The 22,656-nt window shown below is 48.5% G+C and overlaps 2 protein-coding genes and 1 non-coding gene across 5 annotated transcripts in view; 2 read left to right on the forward strand and 1 right to left on the reverse strand.

Moving 5' to 3' along the window:
• Positions 1-17,016, reverse strand: part of FKBP6 (FKBP prolyl isomerase family member 6 (inactive)) — a 30,758-nt gene extending 13,742 nt beyond the window's left edge. Inside the window, exons 1-8 of one of the 3 annotated variants that reach the window (XM_032757130.2) lie at positions 16,863-17,016; positions 16,485-16,602; positions 15,726-15,815; positions 14,823-15,025; positions 13,392-13,511; positions 4,128-4,322; positions 3,588-3,697; positions 2,070-2,162 (exon numbers count right to left, since the gene is read on the reverse strand). In XM_032757130.2, the coding sequence (XP_032613021.1) occupies positions 2,072-2,162; positions 3,588-3,697; positions 4,128-4,322; positions 13,392-13,511; positions 14,823-15,025; positions 15,726-15,815; positions 16,485-16,602; positions 16,863-16,967 (1,032 nt within the window). In that variant the 5' untranslated portion in view covers positions 16,968-17,016 and the 3' untranslated portion in view covers positions 2,070-2,071. Of the gene's footprint in view, positions 1-2,069; positions 2,163-3,587; positions 3,715-4,127; positions 4,323-13,391; positions 13,512-14,822; positions 15,026-15,725; positions 15,816-16,484; positions 16,603-16,691 lie in introns of those variants that run through there. The other 2 variants (XM_032757139.1, XR_009210945.1) reach the window with 2 other exon arrangements.
• Positions 1-22,656, forward strand: part of TRIM50 (tripartite motif containing 50) — a 49,794-nt gene that overhangs the window by 21,328 nt on the left and 5,810 nt on the right. Inside the window, exon 2 of the mRNA XM_032754768.2 lies at positions 20,335-20,751. Coding sequence (XP_032610659.1) covers positions 20,353-20,751 — 399 coding nt within the window. The 5' untranslated portion in view covers positions 20,335-20,352. The remainder of the gene's footprint in view (positions 1-20,334; positions 20,752-22,656) is intronic.
• On the forward strand, positions 5,759-5,866 carry LOC116809817 (U6 spliceosomal RNA). Its single transcript, XR_004370000.1, has one exon. It is a non-coding gene; the product is annotated as a U6 spliceosomal RNA (small nuclear RNA).

Genomic DNA, 22,656 nt, shown 5'->3' on the forward strand with positions numbered 1-22,656 from the left:
CTAATAATTAAGAGAACACTCGTTCCACCAGAAGTAATCTTACAAGTCAGTGGTATCTAACATCTAAGATGAAAAGAACAAAAGTTAAAATTGTCCTAAGCCAGGTGCAGTGGCTCAGGACTGTAATCCCAGCACTTTGGGAGGCCAAGGCGGGAGGACCACCTGAGGTCAGGAGTTTGAGACCAGCCTGACCAATATGGTGAAACCCTGTCTCTACTAAAAATACAAAAATTAGCCAGGCGTGGTGGCTCACGCCTGTAGTCCCAGCTACTCGGGAAGCTGAGGCAGGAGGATCACTTGAATCTGGGAAGCAGAGGCTACAGTGAGCCGAGATTGTGCCACTGCACTCCAGCCTGGGTGACAGAGGGAGACCCTTAAAAAAAAAAAAAAAATTGTCCTGGTTAGTGACAACTAGGTTGTCAAGATGACCGGATTTTTAGCTTCTTTTAAATGACTAGGCCACAAATACTACAGAAAAAAAGGGGAGCAGGGAGAGCAAAGACACAAAAGCTAAAACTTACCACAACTGCAACAGCAGTGGCAATATGACAGTGGTGGCTACTTTAGAACACAAATACAGTCATTGCTGATGGTGAGATAAATGCTGGAGTTGGAAATCTGGGGGAAAGCATCTGAAGATCAGCAGCCTCCAGTCCTACAGACTGAAAAGGCTGGGAAGCAAACATGATGGAGAGGAAAACTGCTGCCCAGCTGGGCTGCCCAAGCCCTTGTCTGGGGTGGACCCTGGCAGACCTGGGTCTTCATTCATGACAGGATTTGTGGGGTCACAGTCCAAAATGTTTGGCAAACAGTCACTGCCCTTCATTTTTACTGGATACTAGAAGTGGCCAAACAAGGGGAAGTCCTCTGGCTCACATCTCAGTTCTGAAGACCTGCAAATATGTACTCCAAAGGCCCCTGAAAGACCTGAAGGCCAGGGTTCACAGGGCCAGCATCAGTGACGAAGGCAACATTTACCTGTGATGCTGATGGGAGCATCTGAAAGTGCAGATAGCAGCAGTTTATGGACTGCTGTGAAAATGTCGGGGATGAATAGGCCTTTTCACTGCCTCCTCTCGAGCCCCTTTTGTAGGGAGATGGAGGAAGCAACAAAGGAGAGATTTATCACCATGAGCCCGTTCAGCAGCTGTTTTCTTGTTTTTCCTTGTTTAACTTCTCTCGAGACAGCAGAGTTATCTGTGCAGCTAAGCAGGTGTTTCAGGCAGGTGATTTTGTTTCCATTAATTTTATTAAATAGTAGACCAGACTGGAGGGTTATCGCATGCGCTTGGGAACTCCCGCCCTGTGCCTGCAAAATTACTAGGTGTGATCTTGGGAGGAATGCTATATTCCGCTCCCTGTTCTTTATAAAGATCTTCAAATCTCTAACTCTAATAGGAAGCAGAATTTAAGAGCCACAGCCCATCCCTACCCTGCGATCTTGTCTGCTTTAGTAATGCATTAGAGACACAGTCAAGTTGGAGGCTTTTGAGTTCTCAGGAGAAAGAAGATGAAGAGAAGCTTGACATGTCAAAGCCCAGCTCTAACAACCATCACATTCATGACTCTACTCATAGTCTCATGTTCCAAGCAACTGCAAGGAGAGTTTCACATAAAACATGAAGAAAAAGGTTTTTTAAAAAATAAATTTAGGCTGAGCGCCACGGCTCACAGTTGTAATCTTGGCTACTCAGGAGGCTGAGGCAGAAGAATCGCTTGAACCTGGCAGGCGGAGCTTGCAGTGAGCCGAGATCGCACCACTGCACTCCAGCCTGGGCAACAGAGTGAGACTCTGCCTCAAACAAACAAATAAATAAATAAATAAATAGCTCAAGGCCCCCTGAACCTATACATTTAACCCGCAGGTCTAGGCGAACTTTCTTCTCATGGGGAAGGTAGGTGTGCAGCACGTGCATCCTGCACTACCGTTGTGTTGTTCGTTACAGCAAGGAACTTGTCTACCCCTCGTCCACCCTCAGCTGCAGACAGCCACCATTCACTTGGGGATGGAGGAGAGCAGCACGCTTCTCCATCCGGAAGCCTGTGTGCCACCCCGGCCCTTTGATTACCTTCAACTTTCTCCTGCTGTAGAACCATCGCCACAGGGTGCAAACATGCGGTGCCACATTTCTTTCTCTTTATCCACATAGTCCCTGTAACAGCTGGAGAGGGAAATACACACTCATTAGAGGTCTGTGTTTGGAGGAGGTGACATCTGGTGGCTGGAATTCTCCACTCACATCCAGAAACACTGAAAATTCATCAGGACTCAAACTGAATCGGGAGGGATGGAAGTAAGCTGGAGAGGTGGGGAGGCAGGGAAGGCTCCCACAGCTGGCCAAGGAGCCAAGCCCCTGGACAAAAAGCCTGTAACTGGAAAGGACAGCTGCCTTGAAGGGCAGGTGCCTCTGGCCACCAGGCTCCAGGCTGAGTCTCGCCAAGCGACCCCTCACCCTCAGCAGCCTCTAACCTCTCCTGATTTTCTCACTAAAGAATGACCAGATCTGACAGGATACTTTTAAATACCAGAAAGGAAATTGCTGGCAAGTCCTAAAAGGCTTGAAATGTAACCCAAGAGATACTCACATCTCAGACACTAATGCCAAGCAAGCTTTAACTAGCAATCTGGACTGAATGTTTAATATTAAGACAAGTAGAGAACTTCATCATTACAGAAGAAGATATACCTTAAGAACCATGGACCTATTACCAAGTGATGGAGTTATGAGGGACTCCTATTTATAGGTAGACATTTTCAAGGTTTTCTACAATGAACACAAAACTTCTATAATGAGAAAAAATTACATCACTAAAAGACTGGTGTGCTTAGTCACGTGGGTAACGAGGAGGTCAATCCGTGGGTATGAGTCAGACCCGAAACGCCTGTTTCTGGTCGCATGAGGACCTACGAGGGGCCTTTCTGCACTTGGTTAGGAGCAGTGGTTCTCGGTGGAGCACGCAGGGAAGAGCGCACCAGAAGACTCTTTTTAAGTGACACCGGGGCCGGTTGCGGTGGCTTGTGCCTGTAATCCCAGCACTTTGGAAGGACGAGGTGGGGGGATCACCTGAGGTCAGGAGTTTGAGACTAGCCTGGTCAACGCGCTGAAACCCTGTCTCAACTAAAAATACAAAAAAAATTAGCCAGATGTGGTGGTACACGCCTGTAATCCCAGCTACCTGGGAGGCTGAGACAGGAGAATCGCTTGAACTCGGGACGCGGAGGTTGCAGTGAGCCGAGATCACACCACTGCACTATAGCCTAGGTGACAGAGAGGGACTCCATCTCAAAAAAAAAAAAAAAAAAAAAAAAAGAGTGACACCCTCCTGCCTCTCTAGGGGGTGCTTATTTGCGGTAGGGGAAACAGAAAGGTGGGTGATGATGGAGATGTATAGTCTGGCAGTCTGTCCCACCTGCCTGCTGGGAACTGCTGGTGCAGTGCACTGCCAAGCACTTCAGAAACCCAGCTGTAGAGGGGGCTGCCTCCTAACACTCTGGGCAACACTGCCAGACTGTCCTTTACCCAGGTGGACAGACCAGAGTCGCAACCCCACCCATCTCTCTTCATGCTCCTGCAAACACAGCTCACCTAGCCAGTTTCTTCAGCTCGTTATTGATGTCGTGATTGAAGGGTTGCTCCTTCTGGGCTCGAACTAGAAAATCCCGGGCCTTTTGATACTCAGTCAGGAGAAGACAAGCCTGTCCCAAGGAGAGAACTTTAAAAGCACAGTTAGAAAAGATACCATTTGGCTGGGCACGGTGGCTCATGCCTGTAATCCCAGCACTTTGGGAGGCCAAGGTGGGCGGATCAACTGAGGTCAGGGGTTCCAGACCAGCCTGGCCAACACGGCAAAACCCCATCTCTACTAAAAATACAAAAATTAGCTGGATGTGATGGCGCATGCCTGTAATCCCAGCTACTTGAAAGGCTGAGGCAGGAAAATTGCTTGAAGTCAGGAAGCGGAGGTTGCAGCGAGCTGAATTTGCGCCACTGCACTCCAGCCTGGGCAACAAGAGCAAAACTCTGTCTCAAAAAAAAAAAAAAAAAGCATTTTTGCAGTAGCTGAGTTGAGCACTGCTACTACCTTTTCCTGGGTGTTTATTCCCAAGTCACTGGCTTCCAACTCACCTGTCCACACCTGAAGAGGGCCTTGGCATTCTTTTGGTCAATGATCAAAGCCTGCTCTCCATAGCGCAGGGCTATGGTGGGTCGGTCTAGCTTCAGGTATGTAAAGGACAGGTTCAGGAGAACAGGAAGCTTGGCGGCCTCCACCAGGTGCTGCTCTTCAGGGGGTGCTGATCGCCGGCACAGAAGCAACAGGGCCTGTGGAGAGGGAAGACAGATGGTCAAGAGGAGTAACAGTCTTATGTACAAAACCCTAAATAATCCACACACAAAAACTATCAGGGCTAAAAATCAGCTGTTATAGGTTGCAAGACACAAGATCAACATAAAAAGTCAGGTATATTTCTTTTTTCTTCTTTTTTCAGATGGAGTCTTGTTCTGTCACCAAGCTGGAGTGACCTCAGCTCACTGCAACCTCCGCCTTCTGAGTAGCTGGGACTACAGGTGCGCACCACCATGCCCGGCTAATTTTTTCATATTTTAGTATGACCATTTTTGGCCAGGATGGTCTCGCTCTCCTGACCTCGTGATCCACTCGCCTTGGCCTTCCAAAGTGTTGGGATTACAGGCGTGAGCCACCACGCCCGGCCAAAAGTCAGGTATATTTCTATGCTCTAGCAACGAACTACCCAAAAATGAAATGAAGAAAACAACTCCATTTACAATAGCATCAAAAAGAATACAGTAAGTAGCAATAAACTTAAAACAAGTGAAAGACTTGCACACTGAAAACTACAAAATGTTGTTGAAAGAAATTAAAGATGATTCAAATAAAATGGAGAAATATCTCATGTTCATTAATTGGAAGACTTAATATTAAGACGGTAACATTTCCCTAACTGGTCAACATATTCATGCAACCCTACCAAAATTTCAACAGCCTTTTTTGTAGACACAGACAAGTTGATTAGATAATTCATATGGTGGCCAGGCACAGTGGCTCATGCCTGTAATCCCAGCACTTTGGGAGGCCGAGGTGGGCAGATCACCTGAGGTCAGGAGTTCGAGACCTGCCTGGCCAACATGGCGAAACCCTATCTCTACTAAAAATACGAAATCAGCTGGGTGTGGTGGCAGGTGCCTGTAATTCCAGCTACATGGGAGGCTGAGGCAGGAGAATCACTTGAACATGAGAGGCGGAGGTTGTGGTGAACCGAGATCACACCACTGCGCTCCAGCCTAGGTGACAGTGCAAGACTCCATCTCAAAAAAAAAAAAAAGAGTCACATGGAAATTCAAAGGGCCCTGAATAGCCAAAATACTCTTGAGAAAGGACAAAGCTGGAGAACTCATATTTCCCAATTTCAAAACTTACTAAAAGACAAAAAATAAACAAAAAACACGAAACTTCCTAAAGCTACAGTAATTACGCCAGTGTAGCACCAGCCTAAGGACAGACATGTAGATCAATGAAATTGAACACAGAATCCAGAAATAGATTTATATATCTATAGTCAACTGATTTTCAATAAGGGTGTCCAGACCATTCAATGGGAGAGAAGAACTCTTTTCAACAAATAGTGCTGGGATGAGAGGCTATCAACATGCAAAAGAATGTCTACCTTACACTGGATGCAAAAATTAACTAAAGTGGAGCATAGCCCTAAAAGTAGGAGTTAAAATTCTAAGACTCTGCGCTTGCTTCGGCAGCACACATACTAAAAATTGGAAAGACAGGGAGAAGATCGGCATGGCCCCTGTGCAAAGATGACATGCAAATTCATGAAGCATTTCATATATTTTTTTAAAAAACTATCAGACTTTAGAAGTACACATAGGTGTAAATTTTTGTGACCCTGGATTAGAAAATGGTTTCTTAGATATAACACCAAAAGCACAAATAAGCAAAGAATTAGACTTCATCAAAATGTAAAACTTTTGTGTTTCAAAGGACACCACCAAGAAAGTGAAGAGACAGCCCACAGAACAGCATAGAGCATTTGTGAATCCTATATTTGTTAAGGATGTAGTATCCAGAGCACATCAACAACATTTACTCCTCAATACAAAGACAAATGACCCAACTTTCAGATATGCATAGACTCTGAATAGACATTTTTCCAAAGAAGATAGACAAATAGTCATTAAATGCATGAAAATATGTCCAATGTCATTAGTCATCAGGGAAATGCAAATGAAAACCACAGTGAGATACCACTTCACATCCGCTAGGATGCCTAACTTTAAAAATATAAAATAAGTGTTGGTGAAGATGTGGAGAAATTAGAAGCTTCGCACATTACTAGTGGGAATGTAAGATGGTACAGCTGCTGTAGAAAACAGTTTGGCAGTTCCTCAAAAATTTTGACAGTTCCCGCACAATCCAGCAATTGCACTCTTAGGCACATACCCAAGAAAACTGAAAACGTGTTCACACGAGAACTTGTACATAAATGCTCACTGCATCAGTCATAATAATCACGAAGTGGAAACAACCCACATGTCCAACTGATGAATGGACAAAAAGCAGCAGAGCCATCCAACGGAAAAGTAGCCTTACAAAAGAATGAGGGTCTGGGTGCAGTGGCTCATGCCTGTAATCCCAGCACTTTGGGAGGGTGAGGTGGGTGGATCACCTGAGGTCAGAAGTTCAAGACCAGCCTGACCAACATGGTGACACCCTGTCTCTACTAAAAATACAAAAATTAGCTGGGTGTGGTGGCGGGTGCCTGTAATGCCAGCTGCTTGGGAGGCAGGAGAATCGCTTGAACCTGGGAGGCAGAGGTTGCAGTGAGCCGAGATCACACCACTGCACTCCAGTCTGGGCAACAGAGACTCTGTCTCATAAAAAACAAAAAACAAAAAAAAGAATGAGGTTTGTACAAGCTACAACATGGATAAACCTCAAAAACATGCTAAGTGAAACAAGCCAGCCACAAAATGACACATATTTGACAATTCTAGTTACACAAAATGTCCCGAATAGGCAAATCCATAGAAACAAAGGAGAACAGAGGCTATCTGGGGCCAAAGAATTGTGAGTTTCATTTCGGGGTGAGGAAAATGTTCCGGAATTAGATAGTGGCAATGGCTGCACAACTTTGTGAATATACTAAAAACCACTTAATTGGACACTTTAAAAGCACACATTTTATGGTATGTGAATCATATCTCAACAATAAGAAAAAAAATAGCAAAACAAAAAAATGGATGAAGGCAGAGCCTGCACTTCCTGGGACTCCATTTGGAAGGTGTAAGTAGAATGGAAGAACTGGAAGGCCGGACATGATGGCTCACACCTGGAATCCCAGCACTTTGGGAGACCGAGGTGGGAGGATCACCTGAGGTCAGGAGTTCGATCAGCCTGGCCAACATGGAAACCCCGTCTCTACTAAGAATACAAAAAATGAGCTGGATGTGGTGGCAGGTGCTTGTAATCCCAGCTACTTGGGAGGCTGAGGCAGGAGAATCCCTTGAACTCGGGAGGCGGAGGTTGTAGTGAGGCCGAGATGGTGCCAGTACACTCCAGCCTGAGTGATAGAGACTCTGTCTCAAAAAAAACCAAAAAAACAAAAAAAAAGAACACGGAAGAACTGGAAAATGTGTCAGGAGATGGCAGCACAGGCAGAAAGTCATGAGCCTTCCTTGGTCTTCCCTTCCATCTCTAAACTCTGGGCATTCACCAGGCAAATTCTCATCAATTGTCTTCACACCTTCTGAATGGATTCAGCTCCCGTTCACATCACCAGCTGGAACCTCACGCCTGAACCTTGCTCTCATACCCAAATGAAATCATGAAGCAAGTTGTTAGCTACAGGCCCTGCTTACCTGCTCATTCCCATGAGTAATCAAAATCGAAAGTAACACATTTCTTTCCCAGTTATTCCTTGGTTTAAATTTTTTTCTCAGACCAGGAAGTTTCTTTTTCTTTTTTTTTTTTTTTGAGACGGAGTCTCGCTCTGTTGCCCAGGCTGGAGTGCAGTGGCGCAATCTCGGCTCACTGCAAGCTCCACCTCCCGGGTTCACGCCATTCTCCTGCCTCAGCCTCTCTGAGTAGCTGGGACTACAGGCGCCCGCCACAACGCCTGGCTAATTTTTTGTATTTTTAGTAGAGACGGGGTTTCACCGTGGTCTCGATCTCCTGACCTTGTGATCCGCCCGCCTCGGCCTCCCAAAGTGTTGGGATTACAAGCGTGAGCCACCGCGCCCGGCCAGACCAGGAAGTTTCAAGTAATTCCATTCTTCTGTTTCCTTGATCTCTTATATATACAACTTCATCATATACAACGTCATCAAGTCTAACCATCCATTTTGTGGGAGTACTTCCAGAGCTTTTTCTTCTATTTGCACAACTCACAGCTGCTTTAACACATTCCTGGATCCTGTTAACGGGTTTAGCCGCAGCACCCCAGCACAATGCCTAACATGAAACATCCTGATTAAAATGAAGTTTGTCATTTGACATGTCCTGCACACAATGGTGTGTTGGTACATGTTTAATAGCCAGCTCTCAGGGGAGGCGGAGCCCTGTTTGTAGCATTTGCCTATTCCTATGCTGTAAATATTCCTCCCAGAGCTGATTTCAAGCTACCAAAGTGACATTAACCAGGGCACACAACTCCTGAAAATTTTATAATTGAAATTTTGAGTTTTCACGAGCTCCAGCACAACTACTGCCTCTTCCCCGAATATGACTTTCATCAACACACTCTTCCTCAGTGGTTCCCTGCCATCCACTTCATCAAGTCCAAATCCATCCACACATATTTGAATGTCTTCCTGAATCTGGCTGCCTCCTATCACCTATGATTCCTTAGATGTAACCTATGTTTCTGACTAGGAATCTATCAACTGTGGCCTGAATAGGTTCTGATCACTTCCATACCTTTGCTCATCTTTTTTCCTGCCGAGAGTTTATGGTGGAAGGGACAAGACAGCTCTCAGGGATCTCTTTTATAAGGCCACCAACTCCATTCATGAGGGTTTCATCTTCATGACCTCATCATCTCCCAGAGGCCTCACCTCTTAATATCACATGGATGATTAGGTTTCAACATACACATATTGGGGAGACACAAACATTCAGACCATAGGTATTGGTTAGCTGTTGGAGCTGCATTTAACTCCCTAACTAGATTCAAATCCCTTGAAAGCAGGAAACCCAATACTTCTCGTGTGACCCAGACAATGCTGAGCAAAAGGTGGAGACACAGTGGTGCTGACAATGTCAGTCCGCTGCTCCAAAGACTGAGAAACTTTCCACTAGGAAAAGACGTGCAAAACCTCTAGCTCAGCAAGGCAGGCTCCACACACATCCCTACTTTCTCCAACCCTAAGGGACTATGACAGGTAGTACTCCAACACAAGCAAAGGACAGGAAAAGGACCAATAAACCCAAAGGATCAGGGTGGGTGGCAGTGTGATGACTGATTTGGCAGAGTGGTGCCAATGTAAAAGGGACTGGTCTGCCCCTCAGAGCCTGGAGAGACCTAGGAACTGATGGAACCAGGAACTAGAGCTATCTGGTGGGGCTGAATAAAGGAGGTCAGGTCAAATGTTCCCCAGCCCGTCCACTGCCCCTATGTGTCCAGATGGCCTCAGCAATCACGAGGTCTCCTTTCTGGGAAAATGGAACCAAAGAGGCCTTTGACTTGGGGGCAGGCTGGAGCAGACAGCAGGAAGGTGGTATACTGGTAAGGGGCTATGAAAGGGAATCTCAATACTAGACAGTGAGAACCTCTGTCCTGCCGCCCAGCTTGGCTCCCAGAATGCCACTCCCTCGGCACATACATGGGGCAGAAAGAGGAGGACTCAGTGGACCCTGAGGAAACACCTACATACTCTGATGTGTGCAGGCTCTCTGACCACACTGCAACCTGCCCCACCAAGCACCTGCAGTTCCCAATCAGCTTTGTGATGTCTCTTTTAAATCTTAGTGGTCAAAGATCACCAGGCATTTGAGGAAAGCCTCCGTGAAAGAGGTGGCCTCCTGCCTCCCAGCAGCTGTCCTCCCTTCCTTCATAGTAATAGGACTTTTTTTTTTTTTTGGCCAGGAACAAGTACAACCAGAATTTAGATATTTGCTAGCCTTCTTTGCAGCTAGGCAAGGCCTGGAGAACAGGTTCTGGAAAACATAATTCAGTAGAAGCATCATATGACAAGGACCTTCCTTAACAGAGCTGTACATGCCTCCAGTCTTTCTTCCCTTCTGCTACTAGAACTCAGAGACCCTCATCCTGGACTACAAGGCCAGAGTCTCACCCTAGAAATGAGAGCTGGGTATCTGAAAATATCTGGAGCAGAGTCACCAACTGGCCCTAGCTTGCATGCCTCTACTCTAGCCTTTTACATGAGTGAGAAATAAACCATCTTTAGGTCATTGACAAACTTAGTGCAAAAGGACACAGTCCCCAATATGTAGAAAAACCAAACAGAAAAAGAATAAGATTAAATTATAATCGACAGTCTAAATATATAAAATAATATACGCATGAAACGAGAACAGAATGCTAGGGAGGGGAAGAACAAATAGCCCTTCAATTTTCTAAAATTTATTTTTTGTAGTGATGGGATCTTGCTATGGTGCCCAGACTGATCTTTAACTCCTGGCTTCAAGTGATCCTCCCACCTTGGACTCCCGAAGTGCTGGGATTATAGGTGTGAGCCACTGTGCCTGGCCCCCCAATTTTAAATGAAAAATTCATCAGAAGAGGTGGCAAAAAGTCAAGGAAACCTTCCATACATGACACAAACAGGAGAACAGATGGAAACCAGGTGGGGAGCGGGGAGGGAAAGCCAGAAGCTCAGTGCAGCAGGTCTGATAATAGGAGTTCCAGAAAAAGAGGGCAGAGGGAACAAGAGTAAATTATCAAAGAAATAACTCAAGAAAGTCTCCCAGAGTGGAGGAAAAGTTTCCTGAATGAAAACATACACACACACAGAGGCACATCACCGTAAAATTTAGGAATGCTGGGGGAAAACGATCTTCGTCTCTACAGAAGAAAAAATAGGTCACATAAAAAGGAATAGGAATCTAAGTAGTAATAAGATTTTGTTGTTGTTGTTGTCAGCTTTGAGCTCAGAACTAACAAGACCTTTTTTTTTTTGAGATGGAGTTTCACTCTTATTCCCCTGGCTGCAGTGCAATTATGCCGTCCTGGCTCACTGCAACCTCCACCTCCCAGGTTCAAGCAATTCTCCTGCCTCAGCCTCCCAAGTAGCTGGGACTATGGGCACCCACGACCATGCCCAGCTAATTTTTGTATTTTTAGTAGAGACAGGGTTTCACCATGTTGGCCAGGCTGGTCTTGAACTCCTGACCTCAGGTGATCCACCCTCCTCGGCCTCCCAAAGTGCTGGGATTACAGGCATGAGCCACTGTGCCCAGCCAAAAGACTTTTTAATACCAACTCTAGACAAATATGTATTTAAAAACCAAGAATATTTTATACATACATCAACATACTCTGTTAAAACAAAGGAGTAAGTTGAGAAAAAAACAGGAAATCCACAAACTAGCATTATAGGGCAGGCCCAGGACAAGAGCTATGTGGCAGGCCCCAGGGAGATTCCCCCCTGGCCATGCATTGTGGGGTCACCTGGGTGGGAAGGAGGGAGGGGAGAAGAGTCTGGTGCTTGTGTTATGTTAAGAGCTTTCCAGAAGGCCCTCCAGAGGTTTCCCTTTGTGTCTCCTTGGCTAGACCCTTGTTACAGGGACACCCTAAGCTCACAGGAAGCTGGGAAGATGTAGTTTTTTAAATAGTACACTGCTGCTTTGAGTGAAATGGGAGGTTCTGTTAGGAGGAGGGGGAATAGATATTGGGTGACAGGGTCAGCAACATTTGGCCTATGTGAGTATATTCCAGGGACAGTGCATGCATGTGTGGTGTTTATTTTTTGAGACAGAATCTTGCCCTGTTGCCCAGGCTGGAGTGCAGTGGCGCGATCTTGGCTCATTGCAACCTCCGCCTCCTGGGTTCAAGTGATTCTCCTGCTTCAGCCTCCCGAGTGGCTGGGATTACAGGCACTCACCACCATGCCAGCAAATTTTTGTATTTTTAGTAGAGACGGGGTTTCGCCATGTTGTCCAGGCTGGTCTCAAACTCCTGACCTCAAGCTATCCACTCGCCTCAGCCTCCCAAAGTGCTGGGATTACAAGCATGAGCCACTGTGTCCAGCCATGTTTGCTGAATGAATAAAATTATGAAGGAAACAGAAAATAGCTCAGCATAACGTACACAAGAAGCAAAATCACAACAGGAGGCTTGATGACGCTGGAATTGCCTCAGGCTAGAATCGCCAAATGTCAGGGACATGAAATGATGATGGCAAAGGGGTGGAGAAATCAGTTGATGGAGGACCTAATAAGCACTGGGATGAGAATTTTTAAAAGTTAATAAACTGAATTGTTTTAGAGCAGTGAGATGGAAATTCTAAACACTTCTAGTTCAAGTACATATACAGAGGCAAATGTTTTTTCACAACCTGAACACACCTATGTACCCAAGAACCACATCAAAACACAGAACATTCCCAGGTGCCTCCCAATCCCGTGAGTCCCCTCTCCAGCCCTTATCCCGCTGTGAGTCCCCTCTCGAGTCCTTATCCCTTTGGCATGAGGATTTTTTTTTTTTTTTTTTTGAGATGGGAGTTTTTTCGCTCTTCTTGCCCAGGCTGGAATGCAATGGCACAATCTCAACTCACTGCAACCTCCACCTCCCTGGTTCAAGTGATTCTCCTGCTTCAGGCTCCCGAGTAGCTGGGATTACAGGCACCCACCACCACGCCCAGCTAATTTTTTATTTTTAGTAGAGATGGGGTTTCACCATGTTGGCCAGGCTGGTCTCAAGCTCCTGACCTCAAGTGATCCACCTGCCTCAGCCTGGCATGAGGGTTTTTTTAAATGAGATTTTTCTTAATGGCTGCTCATGGAAAGTAGGGAGAAAGACAAAAACCTGTGTTTTTTGCCAGGCGCGGTGGCTCACGCCTGTAATCCCAGCACTTTGGAAGGCCGAGGTGGGCGGATCATGAGGTCAGGAGATTGAGACCATCCTGGCTAACACGGTGAAACCCTGTCTGTACTAAAAATACAAAAAAATTAGCCAGGTGAAGTGGCGGGTGCCTGTAGTCCCAGCTACTCGGGAAGCTGAGGCAGGAGAATGGCATGAGTCCGGGAGGCGGAGCTTGCAGTGAGCCGAGATTGCGCCACTGCACTCCAGCCTGGTCGACAGAGCAAAACCAAAACAAAACAAAACAAAAAACCTGTGTTTTTTAAACAAGGAAGTTTTCAGGATCTAAACTTACACTTAACTTTCAAAGCATTCTTACCCTTTTATATCTCACTTTGGCATCATAGAAACGATTCTGGCGGAAAAGGTAGTTGCCAAACTCCCGTTCCGTAGCTGCCACTTTCAGGACCTTCTGAAGTGGAAATTGGTCTTGCTGCTCCTGAGGACCAGAGACAAGAATACTCAGCAAGGAAACTAAAAGCCATAATGCCACAATGGAAGTGTTAGTACACGTGAGCCCAGGAGTTCGAGACCAGCCTGGGCAACATAGTGAGAACATGTCTCCATTTAAAAAAATAGTAATTGAAAGAAAGGAAGTGTTACTACAGCTGTGAGCTCTTCTTTTTTCAGATCATGCACTTCTGTTTACAGCCTTCTGTGTTGGAGTCACCTCTGAATCTGACAGAAGCCACACCAGTGTTATAACCGGTCCCATTTTACACCCTAGAGCCAGAAGGAAGTCTACGTCTTCAGTCTTCCCCGATGTTTTCTGAGGAAGCAGTGGCCCATGGAATCAAAAACTGACGGAACTTGCCAAGCACAGAAGTCAGTGCTCAAAACCACTATTTGGCCACCAAGCACTGAACAGGTCTTGGTTTGCTCAGGGCCCTGGTGGTCTTTATGGTTGTGAAGCTCTACCCTGGCCATCTTCAGAGTCACCCATAGAGCTTCTTTGGTTCCGGCCCCACCCCCCAGATCTTAAATGAGTTCACCACAGGTGGGACCAGGCATCTGCAAGAAACTCGCATCTCTGAAGGATGGGAAAGGGTGAGCGCCCTCACTTGGAGTGCTGACAGTTTAGCTGGGGAGACTCCATGTGAAGACATAAACCCTGGCATGGGCCACCTCTAAGGCCACAGATGGAGTCAGTGTGAGACAGCATGATAAAGACAGTGCCTGTGACTGCTGATGGGGTCAGAAGCCCTGCATCTACGGGACAGGGTTAAGTGAAAGGCTACAAAGAGGAGGCAAGACTTAAGTGGTTGAGGACAGTGGCCATACATCCCAGTTTGCCTGGGACTGTCTCAGTTTAAACCCGATGTCATGGGTAACCCCTCCAGTGAACAGCCCCTTTTACTCTCACCTGTGCTGGGCTGGACAATCAATTATTCAGTCACCCTAGTTATGAGCTACCAATGCCTGCCTTGCTGGAAACCAAACAATGATGAAAAGCAAGTGTTCACTGTCTCACAGGGAGAACTAGGCAAAGGGTGACTGGAAAATCAGTTCAAACCACTAATCCTTAAACTCACAGCCTTACCTTGCCCAGCACATTTATCTACACATGAGAGCCATTACTAAGACAAACACAGACTAGGAAGCAGAGGAACTCCGCCACCACCGCACAGGAACCGCGGGGGGACCCTGGAGCAGACGATCAGCCTCAGGGCAGGCTATCTAGAAGAATTACCAAAAACACCAACCTATTCGTCTCTCTATAAAGTGCTGACCTCTGTGCTCTGGAACTTACAGCTGAGAGAGCACAAAACTTGTCCGACTCAGCAGAGTCTAGGAAGTCAAGCAGCTCAATCTCGAACAGGACAGTGGTGTTTGGGGGGATCAAGGGAGGGCAGCCCAGCGTTCCATAGGCGTAGTTTGGTTTGAACAGAAACCTGGCCAGCTCTCCTCTCCGCATGCTCAGAAGGCCCAGCTCCATGCCCCACAGTGTAATATCTGTAAGAAGGGACAAAGAAGGTGGGTGAAGCTTGCTCAGTATCCTGCCCAATGCTATCTGTTTCTTCCCCCTCTAAGTCAGCAGTACTCTGGCCTCCATGTCTCCCTCACAAAGTTCCCTCTTCCTGCAATGTCTTCCTCCTGAGCCTGTGCCCAGCTTCTAGTGATAGAAATTTTATTCAAACTTCCGGGCTCAGTTCAAATGCCCCCACTTCCAGGAAGCCTTCCCCGAACCTCCCAGCTAGAATTAATCATGCCTTCATTAGGCACACCCACAACACTGCTTTCACCTCCCAGGCACTCATCCGATTCTACCAAGTGAGCTGAGTGCAGGTCAGTCTCCTCCACTACATTGTGAGGTCCTTAAGGGTGGAGATGTTCTAATCTTCTGAGTACATCCTTTCTTTTCACCACGTATTGTGGGAAGTAAGTATTCTATTGAGTTTTACTTAATAAATGAACAAAGAAACATTCCCAGTGGTTAGTTAAATCAGAGTGCAAAGATTATACCTTGCCTGTTAAGCCATCTCCCAAATGCCTAGGTCTCAAGGGGAGAGAACATGGCTGTTTTACCAAAACCCAGCCTCAGCAAAGCCAACCCAAAGAACCTGCGCTCTGAGCAGTCTTCCCAGCATGAGGCATCGTGCCTCATCTCGCCCCTAAACAATTCCTTCTTCTCCAGCTCCCACTCTGAACTTACCCTCTCCAAGTTTCATTAGCCGAGGAGTTTTCCTAAAGTAATTAGAATCGAAGGGTCTGTCCATGTGTTCCAGGTATCCCGAGTATTTCACTAGGATAGAAGAAAGAATGTAAGGAAAATGGACCCAAAACACCCACGCCTCCATAATATCGAGTCTCTCATTATCACACAGAACAATGTGATTAGATTAGCTTAAGCTGCCCGACACCCTGAGGTACAGGAATAAATCTTCTCTCTGCATTTTGGGTGCCGGCCCTTTGGCTCAGAGATTCAAGAGCTTTGTGGAAGCATCACGCAAAGGGGACATGGGGTCCCTAGCTTTCCTCTTAAAAAAACTAATTCAGGCCGGAAGCAGCGGCTCATGCTTGTAATCCCAGCTACTGGGGAGGCTGAGGTGGGAGGATCACTTGGGTCCAGGAGTCTGAGACCAGCCTGGGCAACATAGAGAGTCTCCCATATCTACAAAAATATTAAAAATTAGCCGGGCATGGTGGATCGCGCCTGTAAATCCCTTATTTGGGAGGCTGAGGCAGGAGAATCACTTGAGCCCAGGAGGTGGAGGCTGCAGTGAGCTATGATCGCACCACTGCACTCCAGCCTGGGCAACTGAGCAAGACCCTGTTTCAAAAACAAAAAACAAAAATCCACTTCAAATAAAGCATTTCCAACCCCATTAAATGCTTTTTGAAAATGTGGCCTCTCTCTTCCCAGCAGAGTGCGATGACATGGATCCTGCGGACAAACCGCCCCAGGGCGTACCTAGCACTGAAGCATCAGGCGCCACCAGGTCTCCAGCTCCTTCTCGGATGACGTCCTTCAGCACGCCCCGGTCCCCCGAGATGTCCAGCATCCTCTGACTTAACCGCTCGTACAGGGACTGATGGAGAATGAAAGCCAGGCCTCAGAGCCGCAGACCCACCCGGTCCCCCCTCAGCGTCGACGCCCCCGAAGCGTCCCGGCCCTCACCTGGCCGGGGGCGTCGTCCCCTTCCAGGACTCCCTGGTTTAAGGCGCTTCCCCCCATGTTCTAGCTGCCCTCCCTGTGGCGTGAGCCTTCAGCCTGGTGCGCCCCGCTGCCCTCCCTGGCTGTGACTCTGGTGGGGTTCCGAAGGCCCCTTTATGCCCGGCAGACCCCTACCGACGGCGGCATTCCATTCTGGGGCCACGAGGAGGCACTCATCGTTTTGTTCCAACTGCTGCCAACGGCCCTGGCCCTCGAGAGCTGTGGAACTACAGAGGCCATGCGGTGAGGTGCGAGGTGTGGCCCGTAATGGGAGCGCACGAAACATGATGGGACACGTAACGGGACCACGCAGGGCACGTCGGGCACGTGCAGGGGCGTGAGGTGGCGGCACGTAATGGGAGCGCGCAGAGCATGATGGGGCACGTGCGGGAGCGCGAGGCGGGGCATGTAACCATAGCGTGCGGGGCATGATGGGGCACGGACGTGGGGGTTTAGGTGGGGCACGTAACTGGAGTGCGCGGGGCATGATGGGGCACCTAACTGGAGCGACAGAGAGCATGATGGGGCACTTGCAGGGGCGCGAGGCTGGGTACGTAACGGGAGCATGCGGGAAATGATGGGGCACCTAACGAGCACGCAGAGCATGATGCGGCACGGGTGCGAGGTGGGGCGCACAGTGGGAGTGTGTGGGGCATGATGGGACACATGGCGAGGCTGTCAGGGCACAGGGGAAGCACTTTTGGAACACGTGAGTGACAGGGCTGCCGCCGTTGAAGGAGCCCTCGGAGTGGCTGCGTGGTGGGGCACGTGGGGCAGGTTCAGGAAAAAGGATGCATCATGTGATTGCAGGGCAACCTGGTGAGGACACGAGAGCCACCTGCCACCAGCAGGGTTCAGGGCTCCCAGCTGTGGGTTACTTCCACCTTCTTCCACTTTCCCACTTCCATTGTGTTCTAGAGAAATTTAGGCCCAGACAAGACAGTGACTGATTGATTGATTGATTGATTGACAGAGGCTCGCTTTGAGCCCAGGCTGGAGTTCAGTGATGAATCTTAGCTCACTGCAGCCGCCACTCCCTGGGCTCAAGAGATCCTCTTGCCTCAGCCTCCCGAGTAGCTGGGATTACAGAACTGCACCACCAGGCCCAGCTAATTTATTTTTTAGTTTTTAATTTGCTGGAAAGATGGTTTGTAGCTTTGTTGCTAGGCTGGTCTTGAACTCCTGGCTTCAAGTGATCCTCCAGTCTTGGCCTCCCAAAGTGCTGGGATTATAGGCTTAGGCTACAGCCAACATTCAATACTGCCCCATTGGGGGTTAAGTTTCCAACACATGAAATTAGGAGGATACATTCAAACCACAGCAGTATATTATGACCATAATATTCATTAACTATATAACAGGCAGGGCGCGGTGGCTCACGCCTGTAATCCCAGCACTTTGGGAGGCCAAAGCGGGTGGATCACTCCAGGTCAGGAGTTTGAGACCAGCCTGGCCCACATGATGAAACTCCATCTCTACTAAAAATACAAAAAATTAGCCGAGCTACTTGGGAGGCTGAGGCAGGAGAATCACTTGACCCCGGGAGGTGGAGGTTGCAGTGAGCCGGATCGTGCCACCGCACTCCAGCCTGGGCAACAAGAGCAAAACTCCGTCTCAAAAAACAAACAAACAAAACCTGTATAACAGAGTGTCATTGAATTTCTAAACGTTGAAAGACTTCACATTAAAAAACAAAACAAAAATCACAATTCAATATTATTGAGTGAAAGTAACCAGACACAAAAGAGTACATTCTATATGATGCTGTTTATGTGAAATTCAAAAACAGTCCACGTGACAACATGGTAATAAGGACAGTGGCTGTCCTTGTTAGGAGTTATGACTGGGAGGAGGCAGGAGGGAGCTTTCTGGAAACACTCTACATCTTGCTGTTGAGAGTGGGTGTATATACATCAAGTGTTTATCAAGCTGCGTGGTTAAGATTTGCACACTTGTATATGTTATACCTCGATTTTAAAAATCTAAGTAAAGAAAGATACTTCGAATATCTTAAAAAAAAAAAAAAAAAAAAAAGAGGCCAGGCTTGGTGGCTCACACCTATAATCCCAGCAATTTGGGAGGCTGAGGTGGGAGGATTGAGTTCAAAACTAGCCCAGGCAACAAAGCGAGACCCCTGTCTCTACTAAAATATAAAACAATAAAATAAAAAATAGATTGAACCATCATCTGCCAGTTTGTATTAGAAAAAGAGAGAGAGGGAAAGCTGGGTGCAGTAAGGCTCATGCCTGTAATCCCAGCACTTTGGGAGGCCAAGGTGGGAGGATTGCTTGAGCCCAGAAGTTGAAGACCAGCCTGGGCAACAAAGCAAGACCCGGTATCTACAAAAAATTTTTTAAATATTAGCTTGGCATGGTGGCATGCGCCTGTAGTCCCAGCTACTCAGGCAGCTGAGATAGGAGGATGGCTTGAGCCTAGGAGTTGGAGGCTGCAGTGAGCTGTGACCACACCACTGCACTCCAGCCTGGGCAACAGAGCAAGAAGCTGTCTTTCCCCAGCCCCCAGCACCCCCACCCCAAAAAAGGAGAGTAAGAGCACGAGTTTGAGATTCAGAAAGAACTGTTTCCCAGCAGCTATCTGCTCCTGTTGGGGTCATGAGGTGTGGACGGTGTACCCAGTCCCTCTGTTTCTGCCCCTCCTCCACAGTGGCCAAGGCCAGCACCTGAATGTTATCAGAGCAGGCTCAACAAAGGCTGCCTCCCCAGTCCCGTGATGTAACCCAGTTTCCACCTGATTCTGGTGACCTTGGGGACACGGGTGTTGCTGGGAAAGGGGAGGAGAGAAGAGGCAGAGACCAGGCAGTGGTGCAGGCGTCCAGCTGCACTTCCCACTTCTGACTCTGTGCCTGCTGTTCCCTGCTGGGAAGAAGAAAAGCCAGTGATGCTGGCTTGAGGCCGTAGTGGGAGGCCCAGCGGATTGTGAGAAGCCAGGTATTCCAATGTCAGGCTCTCCCTGGGGGCTGCTGGTGCTTCTCCTGTCTCATTGACAAGCTTTCATGGGGGAGCAGGTGGGAGATCAGGGTAGAGGCCTTGTAGGTTCCAGGCTCTGTAGAACTACCTGGGAGTGTCACCTATAAATGTAGAGTTCTGGGTCTCACTGGAGATCCCCTGAAGCAGATCCTCTGAAGGTGGGCCTCTAGAATCTCTATTATACTTTTGCTTTCAACAGTTTCCCGAAAGTCTGGGAACTGATCTAGAAGGTGGGGAGCTTGCCTGGGTTTTGCTGTCCAGTTCTAGGTCCGGATGCCTGCTGGGGCTGGACCTTGCATTATTAGTGTCACTGCAAATGACCCTGCAGATGGTCTCTTCCATGCTTGTCTCCAAATTTGAGTAAAAAATGTAGACACACACACACACACACACACACACACACACACACACGTATCTTCAAGGGACCAGTTTTTTCACTGCAGTCTTTTGTTTTACAGCTGGGGAAACTAGGGCCCAAGGTCATGTGGGTTAGGACTGGGATCCAGGACTCAAAGTGTTTCCTCTGAAATTCTGGTGCTCCTTAGGGTTCAGGGTGGTGGGTGAGTGCTGGACAGAGGGAGGGGAGGGGACAAGACTGAGGTGGGATGCCTGTGTTTCAGCCCAGGCAGTGAGTGTAGATGGCTTGGCAGGTGAGCCTGCCAGAGCTGGAGGACCGGCTTCAGTGTCCCATCTGCCTGGAGGTCTTCAAGGAGCCCCTGATGCTACAGTGCGGCCACTCCTACTGTAAGGGCTGCCTGGTCTCCCTGTCCTGCCACCTGGATGCCGAGCTGCGCTGCCCCGTGTGCCGGCAGGCGGTGGACGGCAGCAGCTCCCCGCCCAACGTCTCCCTGGCCCGGGTGATCGAAGCCCTGAGGCTCCCTGGGGACCCGGAGCCCAAGGTCTGCGTGCACCACCGGAACCCGCTCAGCCTCTTCTGCGAGAAGGACCAGGAGCTCATCTGTGGCCTCTGCGGTCTGCTGGGCTCCCACCAACACCACCCAGTCACGCCTGTCTCCACCGTCTACAGCCGCATGAAGGTGGGGATCGAGGGTGCAGGGGGGCTGGAGGGGCCCGCGGGGACTGGATCCTGTGCTCTCTGGCACCATCACCTGGCACCAAAATGATCCAGCTATCCTCGATTTCCCTCCAGCCCTGCCCTGGTGCATTCATTCCTTAGCGTTTGGGCGGCAGCTCAACCCAGGTGCCGGGGATTGAAGCCACACGCACAGGATGGGAGCTCCCTGGTGTCACGTGCTCACCCCTTCCTGTTTTTTTATTTGCAGTTCTGGTTTGTTTCTTTTTCTTTTCTTCCCTCTCCTTCCCTCTTTCTCTCCCTCTCTCCTTTCTTTTTCTTCTTTCTTTTTGGAGACAGCATCTCACTCTGTTGCCCAGGCTGGAGTACAGTGGTGTGATCATGGCTCACTGCAGCCTCCAACTCCTAGGCTCAAGCAATCCTCCCACCTCAGCCTCCCAAGCAGCTGGGACTACAGGTGCACACCACCATGCCCAGCTCATTTTTTATATTTTGTAGAAATGGGGTCTTGTTATGTTGCCCAGGCTGGTGTTGAATTCCTTGGCCTCCAACAATCCTCCTGCCTGGGCCTCCCAAAGTGCTGGAATTAACAGGCATGCGCCACTGCCCTAGGCCCCTTGTTTGTTTCTGGACACTCCCCTGTTTGCACTCTCTGGTGCATGAGGGTGGGGACTTCATTTTGTCCCCTGGTGTATTTCAGTGCCTGGAGCCATGCCTGGCACATTGTAAATGTCCAAAATGCTGAATCAGTGAATTCCTGCCTTTATAGGCCATCACCAAACCTAGCAGATCACTCTTTAAGACGAGTAATAATAATACCTGGCTGGGTGTTATGTATATAAAACACCTGTTATAAAATACATGGCTGGGTGGCTTATGCCTATAATAACAGCACTTTGGGAGGCCGAGGTGGGTGGATCACTTGAGTCCAGGAGTTTGAGACCAGCCTGGGCAACATAGTGAGACCCTGTCTCTACAAAAGTTTCAAAATTAGCCTGGTTGGCCAGGCACAGTGGCCACTCCTGTAATCCCAGCATAAAGCTGGAGGGAGCATGGGTGGGGGTGAGATAGGCCCAGCGAGGTAAGCTGCGGCCAGGGCATGGAGAGGCCAGTGTGACCCAGGAAGGGATTTGGAGTTTATTCACAGGATGAGGGAGAAAGGCGGGGGCTGGAAGGTTTTAAGCCCGTGATGATATGCTCAGATCCCTCTGGCAGAGGGGAGCTTTGAGGGTGAGATAGAAGGACAGTGAGAGATGAGGGTGCCAGGACCTAAGTTGGTGGGAACTGGGACAAAGGCCTGGGGCAGACCAAAGAAATTTCAAAAAGAAAAAACCCTGACAACTGTGTGTGGCAAGGAGGGTGAGGGATGGGGAGGTTGACTCCAGCTCTGTAATTCCCCCTCGCACAGATGAAGTGACCGCAAGGGAGGATCTGGCGTGGGCAGGTGGAGCGGGAGGTGCCTGGGGATGTGTAGTCGGGTCGGGGGGCGTGCAGACCAGGACAGCGATAGGGCTCAGGGTGACAGGTGTGGAGGGTCCTTCCTCCTGGTGGTCACTGAAGTCCCCTTTGGTGGAGAAGACCAACCCAGGAGAGTCTACATAGTGACAAGGGAAGACACTGATGATGACCCCAAGGGGTACCAGCCTTAAAATCTGGATTGAGCGAGAGAGAGCCCTGAAAAAGGGATAGAAAGAATCCTCAGAGCGGGAACAGCGGCTGAGTGTGGCCTCCCGGAAATCAGAGAGACAGAGACTGAAGGAGGAGATCACATGCGTGAAATGTCTCTGAGGACTGAAAAGTGTTAGATGCAGCAGTAAGAACTGATTGTCTTGGCAAGAGCGGGTTTAGGGGAGTATGGAAGGTGGAAGCCGACTGCAGGTGAGGAAGCCGAGTTTATGTTTTATTAGTT

The sequence above is a fragment of the Hylobates moloch genome, unplaced genomic scaffold (assembly GCF_009828535.3).
Source record: "Hylobates moloch isolate HMO894 unplaced genomic scaffold, HMol_V3 SCAFFOLD_1, whole genome shotgun sequence".
NCBI lineage: Eukaryota > Metazoa > Chordata > Mammalia > Primates > Hylobatidae > Hylobates > Hylobates moloch.